Genomic DNA, 16,423 nt, shown 5'->3' with positions numbered 1-16,423 from the left:
TTCGAGGAGTTCATCTTTGAAAAAAAAAAAAAACACCGGGAGGCCGGCTGAAAGTAAAACAAAATAAACTTAAGCTTAAGCTCTAAGCTTAAAGACTCAGGATTTTTAGAGACACTTTAATACTTGTCTTCGTGAATGAAAATTGTTGTCTCTGTAAATGTTTTACCGAATTATATTTCTTTTATTGATTGTTAGTAGTCTCCCTTGCAATTTTAATCGCTTATCCGTGGTGTTTGTTTTCATTGTTCATGAACATCGCTTGCAGGAGTACTTAGAAATGTCGCGCGTATCAAACGCTTTATAAGATTACACATCGTTATAACTGGAACCATTAAATAACAAAAAATAATGATAATAAATTCGTTATTATGTTGAAGCGTATCTCCATTAAAGTTCATTCAAACACTCGACCACACTGACAGCTCGCACTAAAAATTAGAACCGGCTGGTCGTATGGGTGATTTTGGAAATTTTTTGAACGGTTTCGCTAAAAGCCAACGATTGATCGTCCTGAACATTGAAAAATTGTGAAATGCCGTATTCTGTCCGAGGTCTGTATGATAAAAAGTACTGTTTCACCTCAGATGTGATGTATAAAAAGTGTAAAAGGTTGGTTTACACACCCTCAGATTTGTTGGCAAGAATTTGTAAAGTAAACCTGTCGAACGCAAAAAAATGCGGCCTGATTTGTTTTCCAAGAATTTGTTTTCGAGGCCTAATCTACTGTGATCAAGAGCCATTATGGCTCTTGAATGTGATAGAAGATGTTTGCTATTTTTTGGGGGTACATACATGTATATCAACTCGATGTAAGATGTTTCACTCTAAAATAACTTATCCTTTCCCTCAAAAGTCACATGAATGTGCCCTTAAGTTAACTGATTTGTGGATTACAAGTTTATTGTTTGATTTAAAATATAATTTATTAATGGGAGCTTCGCTTTTAGCCCTGGCTAAATCTATATATTATACAAAAACCTAAGCGGAAAATGAGAGGGCAGGAATTCCGAGACGAATTTGTTGTGCCAACGGGTCTGTTATTGTGATGACTTCCACAAGGTTTACACAGGCTCTGAAAGCTGGTTTTGTGTTGATACCATAAATTTATTATTGTATTTAAGGCATCAATTTTTGCCAAACATTAAAATCAAGAGTTACTTATGTCTTATATGCAAAAACCATGGAACTCCTTGCAAGTGGAGCTTGTCCTCGAATAAAGTTGTCCCGAGTGTGGACCATGACTGTATTTTGACGATTTAGCAATTTTGCTGCATGAATTCTCAATTACTACTAATATCATTATTGTCATCTACATGTACCAGAAAACAAAATAAGCTATCGTTTTTTATTTTGTGTATTTTGCAAGATGTGAATACCTATATTTTCTTACATTAAAATTGCAAATTGTTAAAATCACATTCACCTGCATTTTGTCAGTTGGAAGAGTGATCAATGCACTGCATCATGTCATGAACCGATCATGCAACACCATGATCACAATTCCCACCATTTGACACCACTTACATGTAAAAATAGCCTGAGTAGAATTCCAGTTTTTGTGCACACACATGCTTTTCATCAAATTTCCCATTGACCACATTGATTGCTCCGGGATTAGTTATTGGAACAGAAAGTGATCAGTTATAGAAAGTTGTTTTGTGATACATGGATTGCTGGAGTGAAATGATGAGTCAGTTTGAGTTTGATTCTAGGAAACTGCCTACCTACCCATCCCTTAACCCAATATTTTGCCCTAAAGTGGGAAGTTAGTGTTACTGTTAACTTTGGCTCAGGGGAGGGGTAGGTGGGTAGTTTTTCGCATCTTGTACTGATCTTTATGATTGACCCCAGGGACAGGTGATGTCACTAAAATTGACACCATCTTTGGGACAGTCTTGTCCTTGACCAAACATCATCTTGTGAAACATAATAATTATGTCAAATAGGTTTTGTGTCTTGGTCCCACACTTTATCTTTAACAAAGGAAAATGTGTCTTATCTTTACCTTGATCAAAGAAAAGGACTCATGAAGAGGTAAAAACTTATGCATGCATTAGGCACAGGTTTCAATGAGACATTTTTCAAGACATGATCTAACTCAGTGAAGGCTGCTTTGGTAATTGGTTATTGTCAGATTAGACGTTGGGTATAATATTATTTAAGCATACAGAACTCACCACAGTGATATGCTTGAGTGACCACCAAACAATATCTCCCAGTGCGCAATTATCAATGCCCAAAGCAATCTTTACTGAATCAGCTATATACAGTAGAATCTGGGTGGTACGAGCTGCTTACATTGAATTTGTTACCACCTGGAGTCCAGAAATCTTGTAGTCTTGTGAAAGACCACTGTTGCTGAAACTTGAACAAACTAAAAAGTTGACTTTGTCTTTACGCTAGCTCATTTTACCCAGATTCTACTGTAATACAGTGTAGCAAAGCTCAGGAACGTGTCTTGCGTCATATTTAGTACAAAAAGATATCTAATGCTTTATAAGTTCAAGGCCTAAGGATGTGAACCATCTACCACCTTGCATCCACAGTCACATTTCCAAAAGTCTGAACACTGCATGATGCACATCAAAATATGCATACAAATTGCACCAGTTGAGTTCCTGTCAACTGCGTCCCAGTAACACTGAAATAAAAATTTAAAATTTCCCTCCCTGCATGCTTATCCCAATCTTTAAATGGTCACTTGACCTCAGTGCACCCATTAAACTATCTAAATCTTTTTTATTAACTTGAGCAAACAATTCTTATTTCCCGGCCTAAGTGGCTAAAGAATAGTTTTTAAACACCCAACTTGCATGCTAATTCCTAATAATAATGATAATTAATTTGTTGTCATTATATCATCGCACGTTCATCTCACTAATTCTCTCATTAACAGCTTACCCAAGAACTGGTATGACCCACAAACGTAAGTTGGATTCCAATGCATTTGCTCTCTCTTCCTTCCCTAAATAAGGAACTTCATTGTGACATGGTTACAGCTTTACTTAACTCGAGTGAGACAGCTTCAACTGAATGAATATAAGGCTTATTTTAGTTAAATACTTGCAAATTAAGACAAATCAAGAGGAAGTTTAAAGTCATTTCCTCAAGATAGAAGAGGGATTGGTGGGACATTTTTAAAGTTAAACTTCAATTTTAAAGAATTGAACTTCAATGTGTGTATTGTTTCAAAAGTTATTTTTCAAGCTATTCTCAGTGACATCTGACCAGAGGCAAAGGATAAAATTTTATTGCCGAATTTATTGTTTTAAAATACTATCAGCGCGCCGTTTTTTGAAACCAGTGGGATAAAATTGTAAAATGAGCACTCCTGTGAGTCCATAATATTATAAACTAGTAATGTCCAAAGGTTACGGTGTGCGGGCGACAACGATCGGAAGTCAAAACGCTTTTAATCTAACGCTGTGTTTTGCGGTAGTTTTACGTGACTGATGGTCAAAACACGCGTGATCAGATTAGGAATGATAGAAAGTCCAAACGCGTGTGATCAAATTGCGTTCTCTACATTTCAATCATTCTTAGTGGAAGTCCAAAAGAATGCTGGATACGTAAGTGCAACGCATGCGTAATACAACCTGGAGATTAGGATTGCGGGCTCCTCTTGTCGCCCGCAACAAATAAACGAATGAATGAATGAATAAATAAATAAATGATTTTTTTTTGTAAATGAATGAACGAGTATGTGGGAACAAATACATTTTGAATTTTCCCTTATTCTTTAAATATTAGATTCTTTTTTAGGATTATGCATTTTAACCAGTCGTAGCAGCAAAGTGATAACAGAGCGAATGGAGTGGAAGCGAATTAGCTAAAGAAATCTTAGCTTTTTTTAACCGGCTGAATAAGTTAATGTCTGTCTAAATGTCCTGTATTGTTTCACGGTGCAAGCTGCCTTGCATAATTTTTAAAGAGAAGTTTAATAATTATTGCACCTAAGAATTAAAGAAGGTGTTTAAAATTGCTATTTTGAATCTCTGCGGCAAACAAATCAACAACAACTTCATTATAAACTGCAATCATTTCAACTGACCGCATTGACGTTAATAGGCTCTTTGCATGACTTGATCACGTGACCAACTGTCGGTGAACGCAAAAATAGTTCACTTTTGAAAAATTTAGTTAGGACAAGCTGAAAGAGCATATTAAAATTAGGTAGCCTGAGAATTTTCAGCCGTATATCTCAAAAGTAAGGTTTGTAACGGTTGTGTTTGAGAAACACAGCTTTTGCCACCCAGTCACGTTTGCATGGTTTTCCATACGAATCCTTGTAAATTCGAAAATTTTTAAACTGTCGTTAAATCTTTGCTTTACGCATTTAAGGGCTCAAATTGCCTTTATGAGTTAAAACGAGATTTAAGCCCTGTAATGCTTAAGGAAATATTTCATGACAGTTTTGAAAATTTCGAAATTACGAGGATTTTTATGGAAAACCAGCAAGCATGACTGGATGGCAAAAGTTGTTTTTCTCATACAAATGCTTCCAACTTTCGGCGGCCGTTGCAATCGCTACTTTTGAGATACACAGCTGAAAATTGTAAGGTTACCTAATTTTAATATGCTCTCTCAGCTCGTGCTAACAAAATGTTTCAAAAGTGAACTGTTTTCGTGTTTACCGAAAGTTGATCACGTGATGAAGTCATGCAAAGAGCCTATTAAAATACTTCTTTAAACAGCAATTCGTTGAACTAAATTGAGTCAAAAAAATTCACGAATATTATTTTAAAAAATTAATATAATGAATTCATAAAAAAATGAACTAATTTACAATAAAATTATTAAATCAAGTCCTCATATCATGTCCTCTTATTGACTTAAACACCGCCCCCCCCCCACCCCTAAAAAAGAATAAATAAATGAAATAATAATAATTGATCTTTTAGGGTGCACTTGGCACATCACCTGCACAGCACATTCCAGAAACGACCTCATCTAATCATACTTTAGATAGTAAAGGTCCTAATATAACAATCATTGAGTCCCTCTAACAGTAGCTTGCATTGTATCTTGACAGAAAGAACGCCATTGACGAGACAACAGCAACATTCAGTGGTAAGTCGGTCGTTTGTCATGATCCATTAACTCAGTTTTGGGAGTAAAACATGATAAAGCAAGAGGTGTTCAGTTGATTTGCATTGCAGGAAATCAGTTAAAGTCTTAAAATATAAGATCTCGATAAATATCATTATTGTCGTCATTGCTAGCGTGGGAGCACGTTCACTTGAGCGAATTCGGGGCAAATTTTGGCGGTGGGACCGCTAGCCTGTGTACAGACGTTCCCCCTCCCTCAGAAAAAAATCGGGAGAAGAGACTCTTCTCCCGATTTTTTTCTGAGGGAGGGGGGACGTCTGTACACAGACTATGGGACGACCAGCGCGCGAGAAAAAGTGACCGCCGCAAAAATTTCCCCAAACTCGCACAAGTGGGCATTTTCGCAGGCGGCATCACTCCTAAATAGCTGGACTATCTCTGATTAAGTTACTAAGTACAACGGTTTTGAGAGTATGGGGAAAATTGGTGTGTTTCTTAAAGAGAGAACGGTTTGGGACTTCAATTCTTTTTCTTAAGTAGAAATTTCAAATTTCATCCACATAGGCGTAGAATACAAATTGTACATTAATACGGTGGTTGAGGCGTCAACCGTCAGTAGCTTGGGCCCCCTGTGTAATTTACGGCCCATACGTGCCGAGACGGCCAACCTCAGTGTTTTAATCACTTTTTATTAGTTGTGGGGCTTTGCTGGTTATGGACGCTTTTCACTTTAAATTCTGGTTCCCTCAACTTCCAAGTGCATCTGTTTTTTTTTGTCGTAACTGCAATCATTCCCTGACCAACTCTTACATTTTCGTATTTCATTGCTTTTTTTATCGCTCAGACAACTCCACAACTCGTTTGTATGTGATCCGTAATGAAGAGCCCGGTGAAGCCTGCCTGAATCAAGTGAAAGCTAGGTATGTTCTCTTTACGTTTCTTTCCAAGACCAAATTATAGCATTGTTTATCACTTTCAATTTTCAAATCTGAGGACGAAATCCTAAGTTGTTACCATTCAAATGAAACCTCTTTGGCTGAACTTTTGAAAAGTGCTATTTATTTTTATGGACTTTGCAAGAAGCTGAGTGTGGAACTTTGTGACTTTGCGCGAGAAATGTTCAATTAAGAGACAAAACATGTTCACGTGACACACCATCACGTTATCACGTACGATTGCGGTGCCCCCTTTTCCCAGCAAGTACCTGTGTGGTCGCTTAGCCTGTGAACAGGCCTTTGGTCGAGCGGGGATCCCTTCCCTTTCCTCTCTATTTTTTTTCCTCAAACAGAGAGCCTGTTCACAGGCTAGTGATCGCTTAAAGTTGGAGATACCATGGAATGTAAGTTTTCCTCTCGGAGATATTATCTGCCTTTAGTGATTTCGTACCGTATCACGCCATGCAGATTAGTTGCTCCTGGGTCTTTGAGGATGTTTTCAACCATTGTTTGATTTTTTTGTCAATTGTTTTTAGCTCCTACTCGTTGCGATCAAGGACCAGTTTTGTGTTAGTGGTACGGAAGGAGGCTCATATCTACCTTTGGCATGGCTGCAAGTCAAGCGATGACTCGCGTTCTGCTGCCAGAGCAGCAGCTAAGAAAGCCCAGGAGAGGTACATCTGTAACTATTGATACCAGAGATTACTGTCATGAACAATTGACGAGAGAGCTTTAGATTCTGAGACGAGGACGACTACGAGTACGAGATTTTCTCAATACTGGGTATTGCTCACGCGTGAACCAACGTCATATTGGCGGGAAAACGTGATAGCCTTCGTCATTCTAGGGCGAGTTTTAGCGAGAATGTCGTAGTGGCGAAAACAAGTTATCAATTATAACAGGTTTTGTCACTTTGCTATCGGAAGAGGGCTTAACCTCCTTCAGTATAAATAACCGTGCTGACTTTTTTGATGAAGCAAGTAAAATGAAGCTTTCTGGGGTGTCTTTTTTTGGGAACACGCGCTAAAACGTTTGAGTTAAATCTTGTACTCGTACTTGTTCTCGTTCTCAAATCTAAAGTTCTCTTCTAATACTTTAGCAACAGTCACTTACAAGTGTAGCTTTTCCTTTGAAACACACACTTGCTTATCGTTATACTGTAGCCATAGCCTGAGAAACCAGCTGACATTTTGCGACGCCACCAAGGGTTTCACCGCGAAATGACGTCCGATACCTCCATACCGATAACGTGCCACAAGGGAAATTTGCTTCAACCAATCAGAAGCACTACCTAGATTTTAGTAGACACGTCATCACTATGAAATTTCTGCGCTTGTTCCTCAAACGTCATCTGACGGGGACTGAAACCAGTGGTTAGGTGGCATCGCGAAATGTCTTTCTCAGGATAGGTCAGCCGTTGTCTGCACCCTTTTATGTGTGCTGGAGAAGTGTGTAATTTGTGGGAAGGTTCATTTCCAGGGCACTTTGACTGGTTAGGGATTTGCGGGGTTACTATTTATGCTTAGTGGGAAAAATAGTTACAAAACATTTATGAGTTGCAGTCTTAGTAGCCTCCCAAGCAGACGTTCTTTTGGCTCGTCACGTAATCCTCATCAAGGAACGCGTGACTAAGTCCTAAGAACGCTTGCGTGGGGGGCTACAGTCTTGAGTTCTGACCAAACCAGTTGATTCAGAATTGTTCCACTGGGAAAACGTTACTTGAATTTACTGCCCCTCAACTTACATCATGAACTGCTCGATTCATTTTCACCCATTGTTCCTTTTTACAGGAAAAGTATTGAGTGTAACCTGGCTGGCTTGTCAGGAATTAGTCTTACTGAAGTTGAAGAAGGAAACGAACCAGATGAGTTTTGGAAAGCCATTGGAGGAAAGAAGTACTATTGTAGTCTAGCACATGGTAATTATGTTCCTTCCTTCCTTCACTCCCTCCTATTTCAAAGAGAAGCTTTTCTTTGGTACTGGTTCTTAGTGAACTAAGAGTTAGAGTTTCAGTACTCGTTGTACTAGTGTAGTTGCTTTCAATTCCATGCATCCTATAAATTTTTTAGCCTATCTCGAGTTATTCCTCTCCTGTTTGTCACACTGAGGAGGCATGGAGGGTAACTACTCATGCCTGCAAATGATCGGGCCAGGGGCTTCTTTCTCGAAAGTCCCGATAACTTTTCGGGCCGGAAGAGCTGTTTTATGATCGCTGTGGTTGCATTCAAGATCAACGCTTCAATAATTTTGAAAGTGATACAATAAAACTGTCAGTCAAACTGTCGGTTTTTGAGCTAGGAACCGTGCTGTGCAACTGGTTTTGATTTTCAGACCCGAAAAGTTACCAGGCCTTTGGAGAAACGGACCCCAGGTGATAATGTCTATTACCAACATGGCGTTATAAGCTACCAAAGAAAGTGTACATTTTATTGTGTCACACCTGCTTTATTGTACTTTGTTAGACTAGACTTCTGTGTTTTGCTGTAGTTTAGTCATTATCCTTGTCATAAATAATAATCTTGTGGCCCTGCCAGCAGGCAAGATTAAGCAAATCCCATGTTGTCATTGAGGCTCCTCGAGCGGACGAGATCTTGACCTTTCGAGACTTCCAAATGGCTGGACTTCCATTCATACTTTTGTCTTTCTCTAGATCCGTCGAAACATAATTATCAGCCCCGTCTTTTTGAGCTGAGCAGTGCCACTGGAAAGTTTAATGCCACTGAGGTTTTATGTCCTGCACGCTCAGAACCAAAGCTGTGCCCTTTTCCATTTCTTCAAGAAGATCTGTATACAGCTAAACAACCAGGTTAGCTAAATCTAAAGTCTTAAACAAGCTTTTGGCCGAACAACTTTGTAAATGGTTTTTACCTTATTAGAGTTTTTGGTTTGTCCCAAGTGTAAAGAGAATACAATGAACACTTTCTAAGCCGAACACTCCGTAAAACACCTCAATAAAAAAATTATTTGAAATCTATGCTTTAACTGAATTCTGATGTCCACTCCAGAGAAACACGTTTCAGCAAACTGACTAAACCTAAGCTGCCCCATACACATCAACTCTACGGAAGGGGTACGAACATTCTCAGTTAGATCAATAAAGACTGAAATAACTTAGAGAAAGCGCTCAAAAACTCTAAGGACACAAAAAGTTTCAAAAAGAGTCTAATAAACACTCTTTTAGAAAGACGGAAAGAAACTAACAAATTTTTTTATTAATTAAAATAAACTGTGATCGCTTTACTGACGTACTTTTAGAATAACACTAAATAGTATTGTATGTATATGTAGAGAGATATAATAAATAGTTATTTCTATTTTTTTTTCTTTTTTTTTTTGCATTTTATAGTATTGCTAGTGTAGGTCATCGCTCATTTTATATATTTTAAGTTTTATTTTATAGAGGGCCACAGGGTCATCAGTTTCACTACTGTCACGTGCTCCCCTCTTTAAAAAAAAGTCTATTGATTGATTGATTGATTGATTGATTGACAGTTAAGGCCCCATTGATTATACTGGGCAATAGACAATAATAGACATATGCTGCAAAGTTTACATTACCATAGTCGAACGTATATGCCTCTGTGAGATTGTGTGTGGGACTGAGCCAGTGATGTGACGAATTGTTTTATATGACTGTTTTTATAAACGCTTTGGCCTCTTTGACTGGCTATCGTAGTGCAATTCGACGCAAGATTCTTCCAAATCTAAAGTGATTAATGTTCAAAATGTTCGTTTATTTTGTGTAGGATTGTTCATAGTCGATGGTTATTATGATGTCTATGTTTGGGAAGGATGGATGCCAGAGGATGATGATGATGTAAGAACTGGATCAGGGAGACAGCGATGGGACAAAGATCGACGACTTGCAATGGAAACAGCTCTAAACTATGCTAAAGGTTTGTTTTTAAATAATCTTTGCATCATTTGTTTTGCCAAGGTGTTTTTCAACTGGCGTTGATTGCCATTTACATGGAAAAACCCGTCGGTTGACTGTTTGGGCAAATGGTAAAGGAAACTCGGGACTGGCAAAATTCCGTCGGGGGATCGCTCCCTTTACACAAACCAGTCACATTTAACATAAAATTACCACTTGGTGGAATGGAACACAAATTTCCATGTGGAACACACCAGGCAGGAAAACGTTACACTGGTCGCGGAAATTTTCCACTGGAACGACCTGAACAGTCCTGTGTCATTGACGTCTCAACCGTAATTTTTGGATGACTTTGTGTAAATGGTAGATCCCCCTTGAAGTTGTGTGGTCAAACAGAAACCAAAGTAAATTTTAGCCAATCACAGAACGAGCAAACAATCACGAACCAATCACATTGTGAAGCAAATCCATGAACCCGGTGCCGTGCCAAAGGCGGGAAAGTTAAACCAGCGTGCAAGTCAGGATTACTTTTAACATCATGGGCGACAAATTACTCATAACTTTTGGCGCGTAATTTCATCGCCTGTTAGTGAAATTACAATAATGCTTTGGCAATGCGACGTATGCCTCAGTACCAAGATGGCGTCAAGGTTTTACTAAGAATATTATGTGTGAAGATATCAGGGAAATAAAAGACGCTTTAGAAAACCTAAACACACGAAAGAGCACTTTAAGAAGGATTCTAACAGGTATATCTTGTCGAAAAATCCAGAAAATTGTGAACTTTTCAGTGCGTGGGGTTTTCGATGCGATAAACTAGTCAAAACCCACTATTGTGAGCGTAATTTGTTACTCATGATATTGACAGGCAATCATATGGTATACCCATGAAATAAGAAATATTTTCACTGGCATTTTGTTCAAATCCTATGACCAAACGCACGTGAAATTATGCCTTTATATCAATGTCACCATTTGATTACATACACAAATTTCACAGATGGCTTTAATAAATAGGAGCAACAGATCTTTTAGTTGGAACATAGAATAACAATGCAAAAGCGTTCAATTGGAAAACACTTTCATTGGTTTTTTTTTTCACTTTCCAGAAGCTGGAAAGCGAATTTCGCACCGAGTATATGTGGTTTATGCTGGCATGGAACCGATGACTTTTAAAGCTCTTTTTCCTTACTGGAACGATACACCTGATGTAATTAGAATACAGAAACAGGTTTGTAATTTTACTTTGTATACATTTACAAACTTTTTCTCCATTTTATCGTCAGCTCAGCGTCTGATTTGTTCAGGAGGCAGCAAGGCGGCCAAGTGGTCAGAGCGCGCGGTCCTGGGCTCGAGTCCCGCTCCGTCCACTTCCGGCTTTATTTGTTCGCGGTTGCCCCGAATTGAAATCCTCGGTCACCCTCGTAAATAGCCAACTGGTTGCCTCCTGTTAGTTGTGGTGGCCAGAATCTTATACTCATCTCTCTCAGTTTCAATGTCTGATTATGTACCTTAAGTGATCGTGTAACAAGACAATCACATAATTGCAACGTGTGTCATTTTTACAGGATGGTAAGCAGCCAAACGTCAGACACTCTGCCAGCGAACTGTTACATCAGTTCACAAAGTAAGTCTCACACTACAACAGACAACTCTAAACTAAAGTTGTTGTGACCGGCATAGTCTACAGTAAACTGATCCCGATATAATGAACCCCTCTAACATAATTTTATTTCCGGTATAACGGGTAAGGGCCTTCGCCCCAGAGAAAGTAAAATGTTTGGATAGAGCTTCGAGGCAGGAAGAACGGCTGAAATTAGAGACTCCGAAGAGCTCCGTGACAGTTAAAATTTCGGTTTAATACTTCATCAATTCAACTTTTTATTATTGGGGTTTAGAGAGGTGTACATGTGACTCAAATACTACCTATTGATTGGTTGTAACGTGGATGAATATTAAAATAAATTTGCTTTCAAAAGCTCTTTGGTGTCTTGTGTGAAAAGACGTGTTTTAGTGTACTTTTTTAACACTTCACAATCTGCGTTTCTAGGGACTTTTACTCTCTGGCTGAGCTTCAGAAGACTCCCCCTCCACAAGGTGTTGATCCTGCTAAACTGGAAGCTTATTTGAGTGATGACGACTTTCAAGTAAGCGCAGAGCACATTCTCCACACTATTAACTATAATTTTCCTATGGTCGGTCAAACCTTGGGGAATGGCCAACTGACCGTTTACACGTAATACAGGTTGGCCGTTGAATACAGTTTTTCAAAATGAAGATGGCGAAAAGGTGAAATCAAAATATGTCTACTCCTTCGTGTTCCAAACGAATGAAAGTTAGAGACCACTGAGCGCCATGCACATTGTATTGTAGTAATGTGTATAGACCATGTAATAGATGTGAAAACGATCATATCTGGATGACAACTTAATACAGGTTTGACTGTAGTGATGAGGAGAATTTGTTTAAGACTCAACTTTTCCCCAGTTTTACTGCCCCTGTATTTGATTGTTTGTTTGTTTGTTTGTCCTGTGTTCAAAGTACGGAAACGGAAACATCATCATGATCGTCACAGTAGGCCACTTGCACTAAGAGGTCACGTGACCAATACTTCCCTTAAACAATTAGTTGGAATCCTGCTGATGCCAAAAATTGACAGAGCACATAAAATTATCTTACACCCGAAATTTAAGAGGAAAAGAATTTAAGGGAGATATTTTATGGCACTTTGATTTTTCAACAAAGTAGTATGATTTGTATTGGCCGCCATGTTGGAGGGCATACTCTTGCCCTCCAACATGGCGGCTAAAACTAGTTTTTGCTTACATCTTGTTAAACTTTTGATAGTTATGCTCAGATGTGCTGCAAACGTTACCACATGATTTTTTCAACATTTTGCTTGAAGTTTAAGTGCAAAATTTGCGTTCAGAAAGAAGTAATTCGTAATTTTCAAAATCACATTTTGGTCACGTGACCTGCTACAAACTTACTCATTTTAAGACAACGGTGCAGGTTTGAAAAACCAAATCACTATTATTTTGTTTAGGATATGACCCACTAATCATTTTTTGAAGGCAAAATCATACAACTTTCATTTTCATAAAAACGATGTCACATGACCTCTTAGTGCAAATGGCCTGTTCTACAATATTGGAGGGATTAAAGCCGTGCGAAAGCGAAATCGCGTCATTTTCCCAACCTTGATCTTGGGGGTGGGGGGGTTGGATTGGGTCTAAATTTTCCGTCTGTTTTGTTCAAGATTGTAGTCCGTCATATTCTTTGTTGCTTTTATTAATTGATTGATTGAATGATTCATGTTAGGAAATTTTCAAGATGGACAAAGAAGCATTCAATAAGCTACCAGGCTGGAAACAAGTGAACCTCAAGAAGGCTGTTCGTCTTTTCTAAAATGTCTTCGTGGGACATGTTGCCATCCCTTAATGAATTGCCCCTCTCTAAGGGTGACAAAGGCCAGTCCCACCTAAAAAATGGGGTCATGAACAACATGTTCCCTATTTAACCAAACAGAGTGTCAGTTTAGTGTCAGAATACACATAGCATTGAAGAGGAAGCATTTGGCACAGACATTCCAATAGACCAAGCATAACTTACTGATATCATTCCTTTTAAGCGCGAAAAACGCTCAATAGCAAGATTGGTTTTGTTTTACTTACGGTAGGTTACTTTGTGCGTCATATAAGCCAATCAGAAAGCAAATAGTACAAAAAGCAAACATTTGCCTTTAGCTGTCAGTTATAAAGGACGTCCCATACCAAATTGATATATATATATAAAAAAATTGTCAAGGTAGAATGTGTACTTGTAGACCAGAGCAGAGGTACTGGTCAAAACTGTACAAAGACATTGTTTTAAGAAAAAGATGTACAGGTATATAAAGTGATCATCATAATTATGTTAAATTTCATGTTTTTATTTTTTCGAGATCTGATGATAAGAGGCATGCATCATGGTTTGTGACTGTTATGTAGTTTTAAAGTTTTAAGGCCTGTTCTTATTTGCAAGATGGTCAAGAGGCTTAAATGAGGCCAAGAAAGATGCGTCTACATTCTGATTGCTGACTCTGGTTTCTCTTTCTGTTGTACGTTAGAGAAAACAAGGCTGAGAACTTTCAGCGAATATTTTGAACTAAATTTTAGTTTTAGCAGAAAACCTGAGCATATGCGCAGTTGCTTACTGTTCAAAGCTCACAAATATGTTCGTGCACCAAGCCAATTATGTCACAAACTGCGGCTATTTGAGCCCCTTTGTGAAATTTGTATGGGGCAATTTTACTTAGTTGTACACAACTGGTTACACATACATGTAATATTTCTAAGATAAACACCTGTACATAGCTTTATTTTTATGCTTTTATTTTTGCATTTCTAAAATTGCACGTCGTTCGAGTTTCATGCATTTTTATTTTTATTTTGTCCGATTTGTATGGTCATATTTATTTTTTCTCTTAATTTATTTCTTCGCCACAAAAGATTTTATGTATACTTAAGTTGTTCAGTAGAGCACGTTTGTGTTTATTGTTATTCAACTGGCTTTGCTGGTTGGTTTTTTTTGAGGTTTTGTTGTTTTAGTCGCCATGTAATTAAGTATTCAGGTCTCTCTTATTTAGTTAAATTATGAACAAGCTGAATACGTTTGTTCTTTTTTTAGCAGTTTCTTGGAAATCCTTTTCCTTTCCGGTTTTTGTTTTGCTTAACAAAAAATGTTCTTTCTTTATTTCAACAATATGCTCTGTGGCCTGCTGTTAACCTGTTCTCTTTTAGTATATTAACTGGTATAGTTATAAAAATCGAGAGCGTGCGTAGTTTTTGTGTGTCGTATTCTGGTCAATCACAACAAGTGTTGACAGTTCTCTGAACCAATCATAACTCGAAGCAGCGTCATGTTACCATGGTAGCAAAATGTCTATTTCTCAACAACCCTTCTTGACAGGGACAGCCATTTACATTGTCGAACGATAGAAGAAGAGTATGCGCTACCATTTTGTTCCTGAGTGCAATCATGCGCAGGAAAGTCATACTTGTCAGTTTTTTCGTTGTTTTTCTGCCATATTTGCAGGACGGCTGTTTGTTGATGCTACCCCATGGCAACGTGACGTAACGACTTTTTCTCTATATTGCACGTGGATCGTGCCAGGGGCGGGAAAACGTATGTGATCAAGTTATAGTTGGTTGTAGTCGTACTTGTTATTGGTGGACAAAGTTGAGTAAGTTGCATGGGATTTCCATATACCTCCCAATCCAAAAGAATTATAATGCGATACCAAAGCAATATCACGACACATGAAAAATACTTCTCGTGCTAATTTTTTTTTTTTTATCTTGAATTAACTTTCATCTTGGAAGCTCATGCGAGTGAAAAGCACCGTGCTTGGTGTTTTGCTGTCAAAAAAAATTGTTCCAGTTCAGAAAGCAAATGTTTAAAGAATAAGAAAAAAGTGCCGCTAGAAACGTGAGACTAACTTGAAAATTAAAAATACAAAAGATAATAGTAAGTACTCTTTGACTTCGCCCTTTTTAACATCATCTTTAACCAAGAAGTGGTGACAAAAAGTGGAACATAATTATCATAGTTTGAGTGTTGAGTTATTGAAAGGTTTACGAAACTGAAAAATATTCAGCTTTAAGAACATTGTCAATTTATAATTAATACTGTAGTTAGAACTTAGCGTCATAAGGTTTCTGTACGTCGGTGAAAATATATAGTTTTAATTGCACTGCGCTAATGGAGAAAGGACTGTAATTTTTACATTGCAACAAATGTCTTTTCATTTGGGAGAAAATTGTATATAAAGAATCAAAATTATGAAGGTGAATAAATGAGATATTATGTTGCCCCGGTGGGAAGTACAGAATGATATACAAGCTTGAAGTATGTAATAAAAAATGAATTTGCCCACGTCCAAGGTGTTGTTTACTTGCATGTCATTAATCATAGACAGGGACCAGCCATCTTTTGCACAGGTAAAAATGTTGGCTCCATTACTCTTTTTGTACAAATGGGTGTGGTCGGTCGGGCAAGAAAGGTTCCTGACCAGCCGCAGGATCATTAGCTCAGTTTGCCGAGCCCTTTCAAAGCCCTGCCGTACCAACAACCAGGGTCGTTAAAAAGCTGGTAAGATCATGCCGGCTGTGATTCAAGACCTCGTCAGATGATCGCGTCATTGGGTGGTGACGTCAAGTAATTCATTCTGTCTTATCAGCGGGAAGGGGACTCAAAAGCACCCACACTGCTGTTCGGGAAGAGTAGAGGACCTAGGCCTCGTAGGTGTGGTCTATCTTGATTCAAGATCTTGTCTCAGTTCAGATGATTTAGCCTCATTGGGCTGTGACGTTAAGCAATTCACCCTGTCTTATCAGTTACACTGCTCTTCGAAAAGAGCAGGGGACCTAGACCCCGTTGTTGTGGTCTATCTTTCATTTCTGGGGGGGACTGACGCTCCCACTGCAATTTGCGTCATGCGCTGTTGCGGTAACCCTGTCAAAATTGGCGAACCAAAGTAAATGCTATTCCAGGCATTTCCAGCAGGTATAAAAAAAGCTAGTCG

The 16,423-nt window shown here is 38.4% G+C and overlaps 1 protein-coding gene across 3 annotated transcripts in view; it reads left to right on the top strand.

The window, feature by feature from the left end:
• The window catches only part of LOC140924790 (uncharacterized), a 40,152-nt gene extending 24,376 nt beyond the window's left edge, over positions 1-15,776 (top strand). For 2 of the 3 annotated variants that reach the window (XM_073374783.1, XM_073374782.1), the window contains exons 14-24: positions 2,897-2,926; positions 5,033-5,070; positions 5,894-5,969; positions 6,521-6,658; positions 7,775-7,902; positions 8,635-8,790; positions 9,731-9,880; positions 10,968-11,089; positions 11,427-11,485; positions 11,909-12,005; positions 13,180-15,776. In XM_073374783.1, the coding sequence (XP_073230884.1) occupies positions 2,897-2,926; positions 5,033-5,070; positions 5,894-5,969; positions 6,521-6,658; positions 7,775-7,902; positions 8,635-8,790; positions 9,731-9,880; positions 10,968-11,089; positions 11,427-11,485; positions 11,909-12,005; positions 13,180-13,266 (1,081 nt within the window). In that variant the 3' untranslated portion in view covers positions 13,267-15,776. Of the gene's footprint in view, positions 1-2,896; positions 2,927-5,032; positions 5,071-5,893; positions 5,970-6,520; positions 6,659-7,774; positions 7,903-8,634; positions 8,791-9,730; positions 9,881-10,967; positions 11,090-11,426; positions 11,486-11,908; positions 12,006-13,179 lie in introns of those variants that run through there. The other variant, XM_073374784.1, reaches the window with a different exon arrangement.
• Positions 15,777-16,423: the final 647 nt, after the last annotated feature.

The sequence above is a fragment of the Porites lutea genome, chromosome 14, assembly GCF_958299795.1.
Source record: "Porites lutea chromosome 14, jaPorLute2.1, whole genome shotgun sequence".
Classification (NCBI taxonomy): Eukaryota; Metazoa; Cnidaria; class Anthozoa; order Scleractinia; family Poritidae; genus Porites; species Porites lutea.
This window is presented reverse-complemented; position numbering and strand designations above follow the sequence as displayed.